The sequence below is a fragment of the Abramis brama genome (genome assembly GCF_963993115.1).
Source record: "Abramis brama genome assembly, chromosome: 17".
Classification (NCBI taxonomy): domain Eukaryota; kingdom Metazoa; phylum Chordata; class Actinopteri; order Cypriniformes; family Leuciscidae; genus Abramis; species Abramis brama.
Window position 1 is genome coordinate 17696938 of NC_139979.1, and position 21968 is coordinate 17718905.

At 37.5% G+C, this 21968-nt stretch overlaps 1 protein-coding gene across 2 annotated transcripts; it reads right to left on the reverse strand.

Annotated features, from left to right (window-relative positions):
- Positions 1–597: 597 nt before the first annotated feature.
- On the reverse strand, positions 598–18813 carry adar (adenosine deaminase RNA specific). 2 transcript variants are annotated; one of them, XM_084088700.1, is made up of 15 exons: positions 18687–18813; positions 12423–14575; positions 11927–12125; positions 10660–10808; positions 9459–9594; positions 9113–9351; positions 8805–8958; positions 7319–7490; positions 7131–7224; positions 6360–6479; positions 6137–6267; positions 3564–3746; positions 2939–3051; positions 2708–2835; positions 598–2568 (listed from the first exon to the last, which is right to left on the reverse strand). In XM_084088700.1, exons 2-15 carry the CDS (start codon positions 14450–14452, stop codon positions 2217–2219), a joined length of 4200 nt encoding a protein of 1399 aa, XP_083944826.1. In that variant the 5' UTR covers positions 14453–14575; positions 18687–18813; the 3' UTR covers positions 598–2216. The 2 variants fall into 2 exon arrangements, with proteins under 2 accessions (XP_083944826.1, XP_083944827.1); XM_084088701.1 differs by lacking the exon at positions 18687–18813 and adding an exon at positions 16781–16921.
- Between the last annotated feature and the right edge of the window lie 3155 nt (positions 18814–21968).

The window sequence follows — 21968 nt, forward strand, 5'->3', positions numbered from 1 at the left end:
GACACGTCCCTACTAAATTCTACGCCCCTGGGCCTATAAGATACGAGGGTACTCTGGCCAAGAGAACCCCATCATTCCAAAAAAAAATCAAGGATTTTCCTCACAAAGTTAAGAATTCTGAAACTACTAGAGCAGGAACAATATATTTTTTTTTGTTTGTTTCATTGCAATCTTGAGGGATGGATGTCTCATTTGCAGTCCAATAAAAAAATATTTGTATACACGGTTGTTATTTTTCCCCTACTCATTTTTCTGGCCTTGTTTTCAAGATTCTTCTTAGTTCAGTAGATAGCGGAATATTTATATTTTATACTGAAATATAATTATTTAATAATATTTCAGGGTGTATATATATATATATATATACACACACACACACACATACATGCATACATGTATATATATACACACTGAAACATAATTAGGCATATTAGTTTAAACTATTTTCTCCTTGATTAGAAGTAAAGTAAATAGCAGCACTCTGACCTATATATCCCCTTCCACCTCTCCCTAGGATAGACATACCATCACAATTGTACTATAACCAGAGCGTGTTTACCATTTGCTGTGAAATGCAAAAACCACAAGACATTAATCTGCAGCTCAAGGAAAGAAAATGCTCTTTTACTTTTTTTTAATAGAACAGAACTTATCTTAAAAGAATTTGAATAGGCTTCAATGGTTTGATGACAAATGTTTGAGGCATACAGATTCACATTTGCTGGAAGAAGGAAACAGAATGTTAGTATTGCTTTAGTCTTGAAGCAGTGCATCAATTAACAGTGTCTGAACACATGAAACAAGCAATGCAGACTTGAGCTTACAATATAAAGGGCAAAATAATATTCCAAGAAATAGTTCAGATCCACAAAAGTACACATACACACACAAACAAATATGCATATGAGTGGTTTGTGCTGTTCACCCATAGCTTTCACCACTCAAAATGTAGACTGTTTGGCTGCATGCATTATCTACCACAAGCCCCCCATCCCCATGTATAACAAACAATGCACATCAACGATAGTCAAAACAGAACATACACATCTCATATAAAATTACATCCTAATAATTAAAAGATAGAAAATAAATTGGATTTCAAAGTTACGAATCATTACAAAATATATACATACAATATATACACATACATAAACACACACGCATATGTATAAACTCGTTCAACAGACCTTATATATACATCTGTGTGCATATGTATCTGTATGTACATTATGTATATATTTCAAGCAGTCTAGTCAAGTGTTGGTATGTGGAACTTCACATAGTGCAACAAAAATAAAATGAATTTAGTAAGTAAATACAGAAGCAGTTTATTCCGTGCAGATTTAAAGCAAACAGCATTTAAATTGATTAAAAAAGGTGGGTAAATGACAAATTGGTACATGATGAGCAACTTAAAAGTGATAGTTCACCCAAAAATGAAAATTCTGTCATCATTTACCCTCATGTCATTCCAAACCTATATACATTTTTCTTTTTTTTTTAAAAAACAAAAGAAGATATTTTGTAGAATTTTGGTAACTGAATGTTTCTCAAAATATCTTTCTTTTATGATATTTCACAGAAAAAAGAAAAAGAAAAAAAATCATACAGGTTTGGAACACCACTGAAGGCAAGTAAATGAGAATTTTCATTTTGAGTGAACTAACACTTCAAAACTCACAAATGACCCTTTGCAACCCAACTCAGATAAAAGAGGTGAATATCAGTAAATATATCCCTGACCAGCAAAAAAAAAATTAAAAAAATCTCTCTATTGAATGAGAAATACCTAAACGTAGAATTCGAATCAAAAAGACTACGAGAGAGAGAGAGAAACAGAATCATCCCTCAGCTATGTGGCCACACAGTCACGTAACAGTATTGAGATGGTCGCAAATGGGAAGAAAGAAAAAAGAAACCCGCTAAAACAAATGCAACCCTGTAGTTAAAACTTTCAACAAAAAAAAAGAGAAGAAAAAAAGGGCCAAGATTCTACTTCATGTCTCATCAAGTCCAATTTGCCTTGGGTTTATGGCTCTGTTGCCATGGTAGCATCCGTTACTGCTTTGTCATGATGGTTAAAGTTCAAATCCAAAGCCACAGGCTTACCCTGTTCCTCCCTCTCTGTACCTCCTCAATTCTCTCTCTCTTGCTGCCAGGCACTCTTCCACTCCATCCATCCCTTAATTTGTTCTCTCTTCATCTTTCTCTATCCCCTAAAAGCCCTGTGCTGCAGACTGTAAATTGTTGTTTGAGCTCAAGGAGCTATTGGGGTCAACTGCGCAACCCGGAGCCCGAATGTCCCCGCTTCCTCCCCTTAGCTCTGAGCCTCTGGCTTCTCCCTCGAAACTTTTTTCTTCTAAGGGCTTCCCGATCCAGGAGCCATATCCATGTTGGTTCAGCGCCAGGAAGAACAGCCTCTTGGCGTCCTGGAATGAAGTGGCAGCCATCTTAGCGTGGGCGTATGACGGCAGTGCCAGCAGATCGGCTCGGCCTGCACGCTGACACAAAGCTTGGAAGAGACGGAACAGATTGGACTTGGAAACCCGTGATACCTCCATCTTGGTACTGGCGTAAAGAGAGAAAGATAGATCATGAACGAAAGCAGGTGTCTAGGTCTCGAAGTGCTTTGGTTAAGTATTCAATTAGCTAGATAAGCTGGAGTCCCTTTTTACAATGATGTATGACGGATGGGTCCGTCTCTCACCTGTCCACTTTGCCCTTGGTGCCATCCAGTACCTCAACGCTGACCTGGTCCGGGTGACTCCAGTTAACACTGGACTCTTTGGTCTTGTTTGTGTGGCGTGCCGAGTCATACACACTCACCCTGCCCACCTGCAAAGAGCAATACAGAAAAAAAATGAATGAAATCGAAGTAAAAACAAAAGTTTCATAGTACTAAATGCATTGTGTTGTGTGTGTGTGTGTGTGTGTGTACCTCAGGGTGGTTGAGAGTAAAGTTTGCTGGTAAACTCTTTTTGAACGCATCACCGTCTCTAGCCAATCGGCAACATACAGCTCGAGTCAGGTGACCATGGCTGTAGAGATACCCTGAACAAAAGCATATTAAAAAAGAAGTTCTAACTTTGACGCATCATAATACAATTTATTATAAATTATCATTTTAATATAATTTTTTATTTTTTTGAATAATAATACAAAATTGTGAATGTTAATATAAGAGCAATATAATTTATATAATTTGCTATTATTACTACTATTAATAATAATAAAAAAATAGTTTTTTTTTTTACAAAACATTTTTATAATGAATCGTCAAATGAAATATAATTTAATTATTTATATTATTAGTTTTAATTTATAAATATAATTTTTTTAATAGCTGTATACTTATTTTTAATAATTCAACAATAATAATGCATTTTATAAATAATATAATATATTATTACAAGTTTACATATTTTAATTATTATTAATATTATTATTAATTTTTCAAACAGTTTCAATTAAATACCTTTATTGTAAATATAATTAAATAAAAACAAACAGATGCTTGAAAACACTGGATATCGTTACTCAAAGCATGGCAGCATTTTTTTTACCAAGGGTGACTGAGCGCAAATAAACGGGGTGGATGAAGTGGCTAAGGAGCGCCCCCTGTAGGCCGAGCACATTCCAGCGCAGGATCTTGTCGCTGCAGCTCATGGTCCTCAGGCGCTCACCATGCTGAATGCCATCCCAGGTGGGCACAATGTCACTGGACTCCACTGGGATGGTGCCTTCACCTGAGAAAAGGTAAGGTTTAATGAAAACAGAAAAAGGAAAAGGTGAGAAATCTTGGTTTATTCAATAATATGCAAGAATGTATGATGTGACAGACATGCAAATAGAATGTACAGTTGAGGACCAAATGAGAAGACTGTAGTATTGTCTACAGTAGCTCTAGAAAACTAGCCAACTAAACAAATAGCATTATCTGGCTTATCGCAGGACTGTCAGAAAAATCTCTGTCACAATACATCATGAGGCTGTTTTTTTTTTTTACTTCCTTGTCAACAGTCAGGGTCCGCACAACAGCTAACCAAGCACAACTGCCAACATCATGTGCAGACTTGTCAAGTTGAATTCAAAGAAATACATCCGCTTACCTGCCAACCGCTTTTGCCACGTAATTGCTTTTCTACTATCCCACTAGACAATGGCTGTTTTCCCTGGCAAAAGGCCACGTTCACGTGGCTATAGAGAACCTCTTTGGCAAGATAATTGCAACCAGATGGTACAACAAACACTGCTGAGTGCTTCTTATTTAATCCAACAGTTAGCGGACTAGAGTTGTGTACCTGAGGTGGAATTACTCCACAGCATGTGCATACAGTAAATGGCTATTTAAAGTCACCATGAAATCAAAATGGACAATTCTTGATTTATTTATCCGTGAATATCATTATATTTTTAATTCATGTGCCCTCATAATCTTTAATCAAAATAACTCTCCACTTGCAACATCTTCTCTTCTCTGATGACGTGTTTACTAGAGCGAGGTCGAGACAACCACTCACTCACATGAGATCACAGTAGGGCTGCTTAAAAAAAAAAAAAATTCTTACATTTTAATCGATTCTCATTTTGAAGAACCGATAACGATTCTTAAACCCCAAGAATCAACCTTTCAGTCTATGCTGTTTTTTAGTTGATCATTGAACTAAACATTGTAGCGTGCCTCCCATCCAATAAATCTCAATAAGCTTTGCTACTTCTGATATGAAGCTTTCAAATTCTGTCAATTTTATTATGAAATTCAAACACTAAATGCTGTTTTGGCGCTCTTTAATGTGGCGTGACAGATAGTTGTAGCGCTTCAGTTCAAGCCAAGCAGCAACGCCGGGCACACATGAACTGTTCATCTCTTCTGCTTTACTTCTAGTAACAGCACGAAATAAACATGAATGAACATCAGAAGGTATGTTAAAGCTGCCGTCGGCAACATTTTCTTGATCATATTCAGTGAAATCGACACTATAATCCGACAGAACAACATAAATAAGGTGGTTTTAGAAAAAACCTGAGCTTCTAACTCCATCTGGAGCGTGTTATTTGTTTTGCAAAAATCCCCCGCTCCAAGATCATCGGGTCCAATCAGCGCAGGGGGGTGTGAGATCTGACTGTCAATCACAGGTCGTGCACACGCCACAGATTCCACTCCCCCCTCGCGCACGTTACAATCACATGCACACACCTGAAGTTCGCGCAGTAACGAAGAGTGATGGCGGAAAAGATTCCAATTCCTCGGTTGACCTCAAGAGCTAGGAGGTCAAAAACAACCCAGCATACCTCCGAGTACTCCATGGTGTTGATCGATGCTAATGAGACGGGCGCGTTCACAGAAAATCTGGTGCACACGCACTGACGCGCACAAACTCGATGGGAGGGTATTCGTTGATAGTGGGGGAGGGGCATGAGAGTTGTAAACATTCAAAATTTTGGCTAAGTCCACTCAATCTTCCAGGGTTGCCGACTGTAGCTTTAAACGATACAGTACACCTTCCTGAAATCCGTATCATGTCACATGCAATCGTCGTTTTTAGAAAGACGTAAAAAAAAAAAAAAAAAACAGCTTGTAAACAATATCACGTAATGTTACTTTTACCTCAGAAAAGTCACTCACTGGCAGCTACAAGACACTGGCATTTTGTTAAATATATGCACTATATTGGATATTCATTGTATTTTTACTTGCCTGTTCTTCAATATTTAATGCGTTTGAATAAATTCATGTTTTTATGACAGCCACCATTTAAGTGTAAAAATATTATTATTATAAAAACTTCCTTGTGTAATTTAAATATAAGTAGCCTACAAATCAGTTAATTTTAACATTTAATATTATTATTATTATGAGGTTCAAAATCAAGTCACGCCCAAATTTTTTCTTGTTCGAGGTGCCGTTTCACTCAGATGTGTGTTACAATAGTGAAGAAAAGACTATCGCAACTTCCGTTTCATGCTGACTTTAAGATCGGGAATTTCAAACAGAAACTATGACAGCATGTGACAGTTGACACTGATAGAAATGTTGTTTTTTCAGGGGTTTCTGCATTAAGACAGATTAAAAGATTGATCTTTGAATTTTTACCCCATTGATGCAGTTATTTACAGTTCTTTTTCGGTCGCTTACCGTTCTCCACCTTGGTTCTGAGCTTGCCCTGTTTTACGTTCTCGAAGAGAGGCATGTGTCCAGAGAGATTTTCTTCAGCAGCCTCACTGCACGACTTATCGAACAGAGCGCCATCGCCACATGGAGCAGTGCTTTGAGACAAAGAAAAAGGCATGCGTTATCATGTTTGCAGATGAATCTCTGTTGTAAAACCAGCTCAGATGAGAGGAAGTGCATGTCTCACCTAATATAGAGATGAAAGGTGATGTCAGGTTTGATCTTCAGCTTACCATCATCTGCCACCTCAAAAATACTCCCATCACCAGGGCTTTCCCAATGTTTCATCAGCTCACCGTACAAAAACCTGAGCCATACAGATTTTACAAATAAGAGTGTTTAGTTAATATATTGCTTTTTATTTCACTAATAGGGCTGATCAAAATCTAATTTGTGTAACGGTTCCAAGTTGGTGCTTTTTGTGCATTTGTCTCACTTTTTTAAATGCTAGATTAAACTGTTAACTGTGTAAAAAAGTTACATATATAAAGTTTATTACTGAAATATTAAGAAATTAAATAACATTAAAAATGATAACAGTAACAATTCAGTTAAAAAAGTATTTTAAATATTTATATACACATACATACAGTAGTCAATATTTGAAGTGGATCAAAACCTTTCATCAGAGTTATACATGAATTTTAACAATACTTGTGTTAGGACAACCTTGATGATCTTTTTTTGATCCACTTCAAATATAAATATGTATACACACACACACACACACAATAATCATTGAGAAAGACAGAGAAAAAGAAAGACCGCAGGCATAGGAGAAGACGCTCTCACAGTAACATCTTCAGGACACTGAATATATAGTCAATATTATTTATGAGCTGCTGTGAAATAAGACTCCATCTTGAAGAATGAGAAGGAAAAAGCTGTAGAATGAGAGGAAAAATGAATTATGGGATTGAGAGTGAGGGAGAGAGAAATTTCTGCTGCAAGCTGATACCGGATAAAGCCTCTCCTGGAGATGATTTCTGCGTGGCAGTCATTAACGGTGTCCCCTCGAAGACTAAGCTCCTCTCCCTTAACACAGCGGTTTCCTACAGGTGTAAGATGACAATTATGGCACATCTCTAATTACAGTGCATACATCATGTTGGCTCTGTCTGTGTTTAAGTCTAAGGGTCTATGTACCTGTCCCAAGGCTGACAACTGTTCCAAGTGTATCTGATCCGTTTCTCATAACAATGGTGGCAAGAATCTTCCTACCCAGAAGGCTGTGCTGGATGCGAGCTGTGAGTGCATTAAAGCGCTGATGGCTTAGCATGGCGATCTGATCATGCATGGTACTGCCTGATATTGGCAACTGAAACGTACAAAAACTATTTTAGTAACAATTTTTTTACACATCTCTCTTTAAGATTTTGATAGGTCAAGTGCAACAATGACTGGTCAAATACTTCTGAATAATGACAGTTGTACAGGGAAATAATGTTCAACTGTCTCCTATATAATAAATATATCAAAAGAACAACATTTGTCTGAAAAAGAAAGCTTTTGTAACATTATACACTACCATTCAAAAGTTTGGGGTCAGTAGGAATTTCTTTGGAAAGAAATTAATAGTTAAAAGTGACAATAAAAACATTTATAATGTTACAAAAGATTTCGATTTATAATGTTGTTTTTTAACTTTCTATTCATCAAGAATCCTGAAAACACAACTATGTACAACATTATTATTGATAATAATAATAAAAAATGTTTCTTGAGAACCAAATCAGCATATTTTTATATGCATGTGATTTTTGAAGGATCATGTGACACTGAATACTGGAGTAATGATGCTGAAAATCAGCTTTGCCATCACAGGAATAAATTACTTCAATTAAATTTAAAACATTTATTTTATGCAATGAGCAGAAGAGACTTCTGTCAATAACATTAAAAAAATCATTAAAAAAACCTTAAAAAAATAATAATTAAAAAAAAAAAAATAAAAAAAAAAATAATAATATATATATATATATATATATATATATATATATATATATTTTTTTTTTTTTTTTAATGATTTTTAATATGATTTAACACTACCGCCATTTAAAATTTTTAGATAATTAACATACACACGCATAAATAATGAATCATATAATGTATAAATAAATCAATATAAATTATAAATATAATATTTATATGAATCGTTCTATATAAATCATATAAATATATGAGTTATATATACATTTACTTACCTAGTACATGTAAAACCCTTTCAAACGGTTCAAAAATACCATTTGTGAGTAAACTTTTGTTTTGGCAAGTAAAAAACATAATTAAACAGAACTTTATTATTAAAAGTTTTCTTATGTTGCAGTTTACAATAAATTTTCTGAATAAGTAAAATTGTAGGAATTATAATGACCCTTGTTGATGTAAATGTTGTGCACAAAATAGTTATAAACAGACAAAAAAAAAAAAAATCTGTGTTTTTTTTTTTTTATAACAATTTAGCATCACACACAGGGACACGTGTAGCAAAAAAAACACCAAAAAGTTAATTTTGTACTGCTTTCAAATATTATGACCCCTCAATATTTAATAGTAACTTTGTTAATGCATAGTTAAAAGCTACTGCTTATTTTATTATGAACTTTTATTAAAGTTTCTGCGCGTTTAGTACCTCTGGTGTGAGCTCTCCAGTACGTGCTGCTTTCTCTGCTTCTCCGATGAGCACTCGAAGAGCAGCGTCTGCTGCCTCCTGCTTCCCCTGCTTCTTATTACTAGCACACACTGCAGGAAACCACCGCCCTCCCAATTTAGCCTGGTAAGTAAACCTGTAAAAAAAAGGGAGATGAAATAAAATGTGATATGAACTTTTTATTGTGTGCCAGAGCAGTGGAGAATCAGACACCGAGATGAGAATCTGCTGCTTCTGTCATAAGGACATAAAAATCTAGAAAACGTGACAAAGTAAGAGTGCAAGTGTACTTGGGCTCGTGTGAGAGTCCGGACTGGCCCACAAGGCGGATTTCAGCAGCGAAGCCTCGAGCACGAGCGTACTCGAGGAGGCCGGACACTGCGTTGTTGTTCAGGTGGTTGATGAGGTCACCCACACCTGCTTCATGTGCCGCCTGGAGCTCAGATGCCGTCAGGGGGGGTAGCGAGGGGCACGCAGGAACGGCTGGCTGAGGCTCATTCTCGCCCAGAGCAAAGAAATTACCTGGAGGCTGGAAGAGAAAGACTGAGTTCAGTTTATCAGCATATACAATTCTCTTTTTCTTTCCATCTTTCAAAGAGCTTGAAAGGAGCTCCATCTTGCCAAACCTCTCTTCACCTTGTTAAGATGTAGTAGTCCATCTCCCATTAGCTCCTTCACGGCCTCCTCCGCTGCCAGCTGCCTCGCTGCTTTCTTACTGGGCGCTGAGGCTTCTTGGAAGAGACGGTCCCCAACCTTTACACGGAACATAAACCTGACAGAGGAAGTAAGAAAAAGCAAGAAAGATGGTGGGAGAAAGGAGTGAAAATGACAAATCAGTCACAGTGGACACTATATTTTCAAATATATAGAATTATTTTTGATCAATTAAATGCAGCCTTGGTGAGCATGAGCAAAATACTTCTTTCAAAAACATAATTAATCTTACGACCCAACTACAACCAGCTATTCAAATGTACTAATATTTGTTACACTGATAAAGCACACTGAGAACGACAGAGAAACAAAAATATGCAATTATGCATACAATCATGCTGTCAATTCCTGTTTTTGCCAACTAGAGCCAAAACAATTGCCTAGTAAGTCTAGTTTGGCAGGCAGTGCTACATTTAGGCTACATCAAGGCCAGTAATCAGAATCGCTCTTTTGCTAAAGTCCATGAATATCCACTGGCACATGACAGAACTATACATGTATGTTTGTGGAGGCTGTCCTGAACCTAACAATAATAAGATTTCTCATTTAATAAGTTAAACAAGAAATGAGGAGAAACTACATTCATCAACTTCAAGATATTATACTTACAGTATGATATCTGCAATAATACAGCTACACCATCTAAAGAATTGTAACTTGCTGCTCAGTCCTAAAGTAAAATAAAGCTTTTTCCTCAACAGAGATCAAGTTTCTCATCAGACAAAGCAAAGAGGCATTGTTTCACACCCAGCAAAAAAACAAAAAAAAAAAACAAAAAAAAAAAATCACACTGCAGGGGCAAAGGCAAGAAAGGACACAGAAAAACAAAAGAGGAACAGATAAAGAGAAAAGAATAGTGCTACCAAAACGACAACATAAAAGCTCAGTAGGTTCTGTAGAGGCAACAAAGTGATATGGGGAAAAGAGTTGAGGACTTTAAAAGGAAGAGCAAGAATGAGAGGAGATAGTACAGAATGTGCTTGGAGGTGTGGAGAATGTGAGGAGAGCAAGGGGACAGAAGAGCCTGGCAAATAGAGACACATCAGGACAAAAAGCATGTGACTTTCTGTAGCAGGATTAAAGGGATATAACCTAAAGTTCTTTACTGTGGGACGCATTTTACCGTGGATCATGGGGGGGCCCTTCCTGTCCTGTCTTTATAAACTGGATGGCATGCCCACTGCGCTGACTGTGCTCCATCAGGACAGAAACGGGATTCTTTCCTCCAGGTAGAGACCGAGAAAGAGCCTGGGGCGGAGTATCGGTGCCACCCTTTAGAAATGATATGAAGAGAGCGAGAGAGGATGAATAAATAAACAAATGAACATTTTATTTTAAATTAAAGGATTAGCTCACTTCAGAATTGAAATTTCATGATAATTTACTCACCAAGTCATCCACAATATTCATGTCTTTCTTTCTACAGTAGAAAAGAAATTAAGGTTTTTGAGGAAAATATTCCTGGATTTTTCTTCATATAGTGGATTTCAACAGTTATCAACAGGTTGAAGGTTCAAATCGCAGTTTCAATTCAGCTTCAAAGGGCTACACGATCCCAGCCGAGGAATAAGGGTCTTATCTAGCGAAACTATCGGGGGATTTTCTAAAAAAAAAAACCCCACGCATTTATATACTTTTTAAGCACAAATGCTCGTCTTGCACGTCCACGCATTACATAATCACGTCGGAAATGTAAGGCGGTAACCTGACGTAGGTGTAAAATGTAGGGTAGGGCAAAAAACTCTTCATTTTCTTCTCCAACTACAAAATCGTCCAACATCATTGTTTTACCTTTCATTTATTTTAGTTTTTTTGTAAAGGGCGTCTGACTTCGTCTTTGCATGTTCGCTTTGTAAACACTAGGTCGATACTTCTGCCTATGTCACGCGTGACCTTTCAACGTGATTCCATAATGTGTGGTGCATCACAGCTAGTGCAAGACAAGCATTTGTGGTTAAAAAGTATATAAATGTTGTTGTTTTTTTTTGAAAATGACAGATCGTTTGGCTAGATAAGACCCTTATTCCTCGGCTGGGATTGTGTAGAGCCCTTTGAAGCTGCAATTTGAAGTCCACTATATGGAGAAAAATCCTGGAACGTTTACCTCAAAAACCTTAATTTCTTTTCGACTGAAGAAAGAAAGACATGAATATCTTGGATGACTTGGGGGTGAGTAAATTATCAGGAAATTTTAATTCTGAGGTGAACTAATCCTTTAAATCAATATTATATTTAAATGAATATTTTTATATTATATGTAATATACAACATACATATATAAATGTACATATATTTAAATGAAAGGTAAAATAAGACATCAAAGATATTATCTGTAAGAGATTAAATGATCAAGTTTCATGCAACTTTGATACATAAAAAGAAAAACATACTAGCATATCATCTGACAGGTCAGTGGTTGACTCAGCTCCCTCAATGCTCGGTTCTTCCTCTTCATCTCCATCTGCTCCCTTCATCTCCTTCCAAAGAATCTTCAGGGTTGTGGCTGCAGCATCTTTTTTGGCCACTTTTTTGTTTGAACCCTCAGCTGGTGGAAACCTGCGACCATCTAACATGACCTGCATCCGAAACCTGGAGACAAAAAAAAATAAATAAAAAACTATAAACTGTTTTTAAAGTAAAATGTTTGTTTCTAATTCTTAATCATGCAACCTCATTTCACCAAAATTCACTAACAAGAGAACATTACTTCTGTAACATCTCCAAAAAATACATTAGCTGTTTCACAAATTCTTAAATTAAATAATCACAGCTGTGTATCTGCCTTCCAAACACATACACTGCCAAAAAAGACAGAGGCAAAAACTGTCTTAACACAGGCTAACAAATGCTGACATGCAACCATAAACAAACTTTTCATCTACTAACCGGGGGTCATGTGAGGGTCCAGACTGCTCCAGAAGTAGGAATTCACAAGTGTGTCCAAGATGCTGAGCAAACTCCATCAGCCCACTAACTGGGTTCTTACTGCGGGCCTCCTTGAGTTTCTGGAATCTGCTTGACTCCAGGCTTTGAGCTGGGGGAGGGGGAGCAGCCAACGAAATGGCGACCTCAGAGCGGATCGTGTTCAGGAATTCTGGAATATCATCAGATGCCCACTGTGAACGTTCTCCTCCATTACTGGCCGTATCCTGATAGTATGAGAACTGATGGGGAGGAGGTTGGAAGTAGCGGAAGGTGGAGGAGGAAAGGTCACTGGGTTTGGGGGGTATTGGCTCAAGGCCAGGCATGTCAAGCTCTGTGTTACCAAAAATGTTATTGTTGTCCAACATCTCCACCAATGGATTTTCACCCCCATCCATCGGCACTCCTCCAATATCACCTGAAAAATCAAATACATCATCTGCTTCCAACTTGACCGAAGCTACGTCTGCAATTCCTTCAGCTGCCAAGTTCAACATCTCGGCACTGTTCACATCCCGTTTTGCAGTCGCCGCAGCTTTTCGTTGGCGATCCATCTTTTCCTGCCGGTGTGCACTAAGTGACCATGTAGGTGGAGTAACTTCGGTGTTGCGCCTTACATCACCTTGTTTCTCCATGGCATAGAGTGTGGGATTAACTTGCTTGGCACTGCGCAGGCCGAGGTTCTTGGCGATCACAAGCGAATTACCCGTACCCACTTCGTAGAGGTACTGTAGGATCTTCTCTTTGCCATCTTTAGAATCCGCCATTGTTGACAAGGTTACCAACTGGACTGCAGGTAAAAGAGTCTGTTGATCCTGGACAGGAATCAACGTTTCACAGGTATCGTCACCTTCAGAGTCCTCCGACTGGTCACTGATATTGCCGTCAGCCTCTACGAGGATCTGTGATGCAGAGGGAGCGCTGGTGCTGGTGAGATGCTCTCTAACCTCTTGTTTTATGGATGAACTCCGACCTGGCTCTTTAACCAAATCCTTTGAAGACTGTGATTGGTCTCTCCCTTTGATTGGCTCACTGTCCTCTTCCTTGCAGAGTCTCCACAGAGGAGGGAGCTCACCTTGCTTCACTGCTTGGTTTGTCTTTAAGAGGGCATATAAAGCCTTATTAACAATCGTTTTGGGAAGACCAAGCTTTTTGCTCAAGGCTCTTGCCTGAATGGTCTCGTCTGGCCCGAGTGATGTCAAAAAAGCAAAGACCTGTTGCTGGATCTCAGGGGTCAAATACAGAGACTCTCTGACCGAGCCAGGAGAACTGAAAACCTTGCTAGAAATGCTACTGCAGGACAATATATCAGAGTTGTCTACCCTTGTTATCCGGTCACTTAAACTCAGGCTATGAAGGCCAGAGGACACATCATCTGCCTGTGCATTCCAGTAATGCTTAGTCTGTTGATTTGGATAATACTGTCCCTTCTGATGAGGGTGATTCCACCCTGACTTTTTCTTAGGTCCAAAGTTATGCTCCCTTTGCCAATTTCCTCGGCCTCTCGCGTAGCAGTCTCTTCTACCGAAACTGTTACCACTTGTTTTGAAGTCTCGATAACCTGTCTGGTAGTGGAGAGGCTCAGTTGAGAACTTTTCCCCTTGGCTGGGAGTTTGGGACCCTCGTTGCTGGGGTGCTTTGAACTGCGGAGCCTGTGCACTTTGCCCCCTGAGGAACTGCACCTGGTATTGTCGGAAACTTACACCATTTGGGTCAGAGATCTGATCACTGCTGTGGTGGGGGGATGCCCACAGGGGTGAATCAGAGGGACTAGGGGGGAAAGGTTGACCACGTGGAGGCACGCCAGGAGCACCCGGGTAAGAGGAGTAAAGAGAAGGGTGCGGATAGGTGCCGGATACAGAGCCGGGGCTTGGGACACAAGGGCCCCGTTGGTGACCAGTGGTCGTGTGGGAATGAAACTGAGGTTTTCCCTGTTGGGGAGGGAGGGAGAATCGCTGGCAATCTTTGTTAAACCCTCCTCTACCTCTGCTCATAGCGCAGGGGTCGGGGGAGAGGAGGGAGTAGCGTTGGGCTTGGTGGATGTGTTAGGATGAGACTCAGCTGTCTGGATGTAATGTCACAATGATGGCAAAGGCTTAGTCTGTGCACTGCTTCTTCTGCAGAGAGACATAGAACAACAGAAAAATCCATTAAAGAATGCAAAGTGAAAGCAAGCTTTTTGATGTTGCAGTGTCACTGTACAGACACACAAATTCTGTTGGCTTATTTCTTGGCAACAGAGGAGACTGTAATTTGAACACTTGGTAAAAGGCTCAAATATTAATTATTCATGCTTATTGTGACACAATCAATTTATTTCTGGCTTAGCGAGTAATTTGTGGATCCTTATGGTGAGGGAAAGTGGTCATGGGTATTAGAGGAAAGCATTTTCAAGGACATTCTCTCCCAATGTGAGCAACTATAGTAGCTAAAGCACAATGATGAGTGAGTTTAAGAGACTGGAAAAACATTGGAAGACAGAAAAAAAAGTGAACCTAACACTCGTTTAAAAAATGCAGTACTCTACAGCATAGTATATGTCTGGTGAATTGCTGTGAGAGTTTAAAATAAGTTGCTTAAGATTTAACAGTGCTCACTCCTCACAATACAGCAGGTCAACAGAGAGTTTAGCCAGCAAATTCATTATTTTTAATAGATTCAGGCAACAATAGCCCAGAAAAATAGCAAGGTTATTATCACACATTACACAAGACACAAAGGAAAAAAATTAATGTGAGACAGTGAGAGCAACATTTTTCTAACCACATAATTTTTGTATGTTACTTTTTGTTACATTCCAGTGTACAATGAAAATTTATATTAAAAACACACATACCTGAACTCATATCCTCCTATCAAACCCTAGCATAGACAATAAATAATTCAGCACCTTGATGCAGCTTCACATTTAACTTCAGACGTAATGGCGTACTCTCTAAATAAGCTTATAGTTGAACAAATTGCAACAGAAGCAAACTGATTTTGTATCCTAACCTCAATATGTCCTGAGTAAGGAAAAAAAAGCCCCTAAGAATCCCACTGGGGGAAAGTTTTGAAAAAGACCCAAACATAGCCTATTCATACGCCTATTCATTCTTTTTCTCACGTGAATACCCAATGTTTAGATCTGTTGTGGTATGTATGCAAATCAGCACATAAGTAATTAGATTATGCACCGTTTGTCCATGTTAACAAACAATTTCAAAAAACTTGTAATACATTTTTTGTTTGTCTTGATGCAAGTAATCAACTCAGTAATTTTCATGGTGATATCTAAAGGTTAAAATTTTTACTCTATTCACGTGAGAAAAAGAATGAATAGGCGTATGAATAGGCTATATTTGGGTCTTTTTCGAAACTTTCCCCTAATGGGATTCTTCAGGGCTTTTTTTTCCTTATTCAGGACATATTGAGGATACAAAATCAGTTGAATTTGCTTCTGTTGCAATTTGTTCAAGGTTGACCCCCATTTTGGCTTAAAATGACTGGACTATTAAGCAAAAGTCACACTTGTCACTTTGATACCCCCAATACAAATCTGGCATTTTAGTGGCCATTCCTTTCAAAATACACTGAGATAGCACAGGGTAGAGATTGTACAAGATTGTAACTCCACGTTATATTTATATATACCTAGGTAGGTACCAATACCACGGTACTAACATGGCACTCCAAGGTATTTTAAAGAATACCATTTTCCTTTTACCAAGGAAAAGCCTGTTGTAAGAGCAGAAAGTTTAGCCAATTAGCCATTTAAATAAATTAATGTCTTCAAAACTGAGAGTTGAGGTAGATAAATATTGGAAAGTGACTATGATTCAATAAATAGGAATTGTTACATTTAACCAATGGATTTTCACATTATCATAATAATGAGTTTAAAAAATAGAGATTGCATTCACACAAAGCAATTTCTAACAAACACAATATTTCTAAGAAAACAACTGCATGTGCTTGACACAAATGACTTCTTAAGATTTTATACATTCCCATGACTTTGGAAAGTGGTCAGGATTCTGTTTCTGTTCAATTTGAAAATTCCCTGATAGTTCTAGCTAGGTGTGCTATGACCGTGGAAAGATGGGAACCCTATACAAATTTAGTATATCACCCAAAAGCATAAGTGAAGCCCTCAAAGGAAGAAAATAAAAGGGTGTTTATTACAATACTCTTGTATCTAAAACCTTCTTTAAAATGAATCACTGACTCCTAGTTTTAGCACAGATTCTACAGTAACGGTTCAGTCACTTTGGCAACAAAGTGCTTGGTTTTACCTACACAAATAAAAACCCATTTAGACGAACCCAAAAAGTTATACATACCACAAAAACACCTGAAGGTAAAAGACAGATGAACTTGACAGACAAACTAGATAAGGCCCAGACGCGTGCACTGACTAAACACTGTTCCGCAAAATGAAAATGAAATAGACTGATTAAACTCCAGCAATACGTTGCTACGTTTTCCCTGGTGGCCTCTGCAAATCGTTTAGATCCACAAACTCCACAACACGAGATGATCCTGAAACTTGTCTAAACTTTTCGAAAGTGTGTTGGAAAAACGATATCAGCAATAAAATAAAATAGAAACCATGCGTAAACGCGGTGTGTTGCGAACTAGGCAGAACACTTTAAGTTTCGTTTTCTATTCTTCTCCAAGCTTTCAAACGAGTGTCTCTAAAACTCATTAATGACCCGCATTTCGCTAAACTGACAGCAGGCGGCGCCATTAGTCAGAAGCGCTTGAAAGTTTCATAGGCCTATTTTACAGTTTCACAAACTGTAATTACACCATTTAGTTATAACAACATCCCAATGGAGTAAAACGTATCTGAAAACTCAAATACCAAGAAATCGTTTCTAGGTTATTAAACTGTGAAACTCCTCGTGCGGGGACGACTGTATTCATATTACTGCATATCAGTTAACAGCGCGACATATTAATACTGCATCGCACTACTCATTTTATCATAGCCGTTGAACTATTGGTTTCGTTTCAGATTTCACCAGCCAGCAGACGGAAAGCAAACCTCCACCTGCGACCCTCCCAGATGCATAATACATGAGGTTACAGTACTGTGACCGACATGAAACTGCACTGCAGTTTATAACCTCCTGCTGAAGCCTGAGGTGGCTAAACATCTTCAGGAGCTCGAAAGTGGAAAACGGTTCTGAAGATGCGCGTGCCTCGACTTCACTTCTCTAAAAGAAAAAGTCTGGAAGAATACGGGTCATGTACAGACAAATGTCTCCAGGAGGCGCTTAATAACACGGTTTATCCAATACACACAGTCACGCAAAGTTGTAACTTAGTAGCTCAGGGCTTTAGGCTACAGAGCTTCATAGACAGAATGACAACAACTGCTTTCATCACGATAGTTCATAGTTGATGTAACGTTATAGCCTAAGAGTATTCTTTAAAAATCATGCTAATCTATTATTAATATTATTGCCGTCTTTACTATTATTATTATTTTGCGTCACTACATTTATTGTGAGTTAAGCTGTGAAACGAATAACGTACTTTTTAATTTAACGTTAAATGTCTTCATACAGCATTATTGTGGTGATAACAGTGTGAAGTGATTGTATAAATAATTATTATGGTACTTACTTTTTTTGTTATGACCGGAATACCTATTAGAATTTGAATAGTTTGATTTTTAAAATTGTATTTAGTAAGTAACCGCAGAGATATTACACTGCATAAATACATTATACAAAGGAGTACATTTCAAGAGTCCCGTACGAAAAAGGAATGTGGTAACTTACTATGTGTTTGCGTTATGGTAATATCATGGTATTATTTTTGTTCTTACTCAACAAAAACATATATTTTTAAACTAATCCCAAAATAATCGTCTTTGTCCAGTATCAACAAGCCCTTTAAGTTATGAAAACCGATAACTAGTTACAAGGACATCGGAGGTTGCTCACTTTGAATGAAAACATCGCTGCCTACGCAAGTAAGCAAATACAACCCGCTATAAACCATTTGCTAATCTTTATTTTAACTGCAAGCATGCAACAGCGTAAAATTAGAGGTAACTAGGGCGAAAAGACTCAATGAAGACGGCATATGGACTATTCTTTCGACAGCCAACGACAAACCGCGATCGGAGAAGCTTTGAAGCATTTCTCTCACTCCAGTTCCCACTCCGTTCCGAAAACGCGTTGATATAGTAAATAACATAAAGCTGTGTAAGTTACATGTTGTAAATATACTTACATGCGCAGACGACGTAAACAATCCTGCAACGTCCCTGCAAGAGGCCACATGCAGATTGAAAACACAGCGCTGGTGAATGACAATGAAATGTGGCGCGTAGCTGCGACGGTGTTTTTGACGCTCTCTGATGACGTAGGGTTTCGCAAGAAGCCGCAATGTGATCCTGAAAACACGATCGGTTATTAATGAAATCAGAATTAAATAGCAATATGTGCAATGCATGACTTGAAATTGAAATTGTATTTGTAAATAATGCTCGTTATGGTTTATAGCTAGTAATATTCCCATTGTCGATGAGACGAGTATGAAAGAATGCAATATGATATCATAATATAAATAATAATATTCAGTTGCCTGATTTTCCTGCCCTTTTTCTCACTCTGGAGCTTCAGTTTTCAAACTGGGGGGGCCGCATGAGAGTACTAGGGGGTCCGTGGACAAGTTTAGAGAAATGCAGTGTAAAAAAATAAATAAAAATGAATAATTAAAATAGGATTAAACCAACCAATAGTTAAATATATAAATAAATGTAAAATAAATCAAGATGAATTAAAATACATATTAAATTAATCAATTACAATTAAATAACTTAGATTTAAATAAATAGGCTACATTTTGATTTAAATAAATACAAATTTATTTAAAAAATAAAATAAATCAATGATGTAACAGCACGAATTATTTTACAAATACTTTACACATTTAAAATAGGCCTATATTTTTCCACAGTGTTAATTGGGTCTTTTACATGAAAATATGTAGCTGCCTTTAAAAATGTAGGATGAGGATCACAATCGGGATTGCAGGAGTCATAGCCTATTTGGCAGTTCATGGCATCTAAAAGATTAAAAGATAACCTGCTCTGGAGGTAGCGATATGTCCAGACTGTCCACTGCAGCCTTGTTTTGTCTGATTTGGTGAGCAAACCTAACCAGACAGTTCTAAAGGTGTACATGACAGACTCTGTGACTACTTAATAAACCCGTATCAGCAGCTTCAGTGGCAGGTTGAACTTCCTCAGCTGGCAAAGGCAGTAGAAACTTGTACTAGGCCTGACGCTCTCACTGCTGCTGAAGTGACACAAGCCGTCTTGCGTTTCAAGCCCCATTTGTTCTTTAATTGTTAAATGCCTGATAAAATCACTGGGGTGAAGGTCAGTGACATGACCCACAGAGAGCAACACTACTGTTACTAATCCCATTCACAATTTATACGGCTGCTAAATTATTCCCGCGTTGGCACCTCTGCCCACATCTTTTCGATGTGTATAAGATACACTTTTCAGTGTATCTGTCACTGGTTCTCACTGAGAGGCCGCCAAAAGGTCACACAGACAGAAGCTTTGGGTCAATAAATCAATTTATTTAAAAGAATATGTTACATTTTATTATAATGCTATGACTTTTACATTAATTCATGTCAACTTGAGATTTCGATTTCAAAACCTCCTCCAGGTATACTGTTTGTTTTGTTTTATTTGCAGTGTGTCCTACATTGCTTCTTTCGGTTTATACTAGTCACTTTGTGCCTGATTTTTATTTTTTTGTTGAAAAGGTTACCCAAAAACTCACATCGCTGAAAATACTGTACAGAGATATTTGAGTTTGAATTCCAAATAAATTAAAGTTTTAACCAATAGAGAAAAACAACCAGAGTAAACAAACGGAGAATGAAAGAGTAAAGAATGAGAGAGGGGAGAGACGAAGCTAAAAGTCTAATCTTAAATCTATGACGAGCCATCTGACAAGAAAGAAGAGAGATTTGTTACGTGTGCTTGCGCAGAGGCTTTGTGAATCTGTGAAATCCCATGATAACCAGCATAACTGTTATATAAGACAGCTGTAGTAATCCAACACAACATAAATCCACTGATGGTTCTGTTCAAAGTCGTTGCTTACTCAATTTGTCTATTAAAGGAATATTCCTGGTTGAATACTAGCTAATTCATTTTGAATTTGATTCATAAAATAAAAAAGCTACAATCAAGGATATGTTGGGGCCAATATTTTAATATTTAAAAGCAGAAATATGAAGCTTATAAAACATGAATTCTTCTGGCAAAATGTGTGTATTATTTGAACTGTAAAGTTTAGAGCCAGGTTGTTCAAGCTATGAAACTATAAAGCTGGATATAACATTACACAGAAAACAAACAATTTGACACACACACACACACACACACACACACACACAAAAAAACGTACATTATGCCTTGTGACTGTATTTTACTTTTCCAGATTGGCCCCATTCGTTTCCATTATAAGTGCCTCACTGTAACCCTGATTTTTATTTTAAATTACTCATGGTAATCAACATTGTGGCAATTGAGATTAATTTGTATTGAACCAGGAATATTCCTTTAAAGTCAATGAATGTGATGAAACTTTTAAAGGAACAATGCAGTCTTTTAACACACGTTATTTAAAAAGTGCAAAACATGTCCTCCTGACTGGTCTGACAGATTTGTATGCGCCTGCGCTACAATAAGTAAAATTGGGGCGGGAGGGGAAGGGGAAAAAAAGAAAGAAATGCTCACACATGGTTTGATGCAGACGGCTTCCTGTGCGGTCAGAGCCACCTACTGCTGGATGAAGGCATGACAGCCTAAAGCTCAAAACAAGCAGCCCAATATTCACTATTGGCTTTCCAGTTCAGTGCTTCACATTTATAACACTGTTAATACTGTTAAACTGAAGCTACATATGAGCTGAGTGAACACCCACACAGCTCTGTTACAGATGATTTGTGCGCAAGGTGTTCAAGATTGATGGCCAGATCCACACAGACTCTCTGCAGATTTACAACACTCATAATTCACAAGTTTTTCAGCCCTTGATTGTTCACATTAATTTAATCATGCATTTAGCTACCAATATAGGTACTTTTAGCTGCATGTGTTTAAGTCAATGACATGCAAGAGTGTCCATGAGGGGAGAAAAAAAAAAAAAAAAAAAAAAAAAAAAAAAATATATATATATATATATATATATATATAATAATAATAATAATAATAATAATAATAAATATATATATATATATATATATATATATATATATATATATATATATATATATATATATATATATAAAAAACAAAACATGGGCTTTGTAATAATTACAGCAAAATATATCAGTAAAAATATGGCAAATATAAGGGGCCTTTTTTGTGTTGTGTGAGGCAGGTCAAAAAAGTAAATTAAAACTTTTTTGAAAATTTATTTTTTAAATAAAGTATTGTTTTTACCATTATTATGAATTATCATCATGTTTTTTTGGGGGGGA

Bases quoted from the DNA above. Each gene is read 5' to 3' on its own strand.
- adar (XM_084088700.1), bottom strand. From the start codon at position 14,452: ATGAGCAGAGGTAGAGGAGGGTTTAACAAAGATTGCCAGCGATTCTCC. The intron at 3,052-3,563 runs GTAAAAAAAATG...GCTTTTGTTCAG, and splicing joins TTTGCGCTCAGTCACCCTTG to GGTATCTCTACAGCCATGGT. The intron at 2,569-2,707 runs GTGAGAGACGGA...TCTTTACGCCAG, and splicing joins ACCAAGGGCAAAGTGGACAG to TACCAAGATGGAGGTATCAC.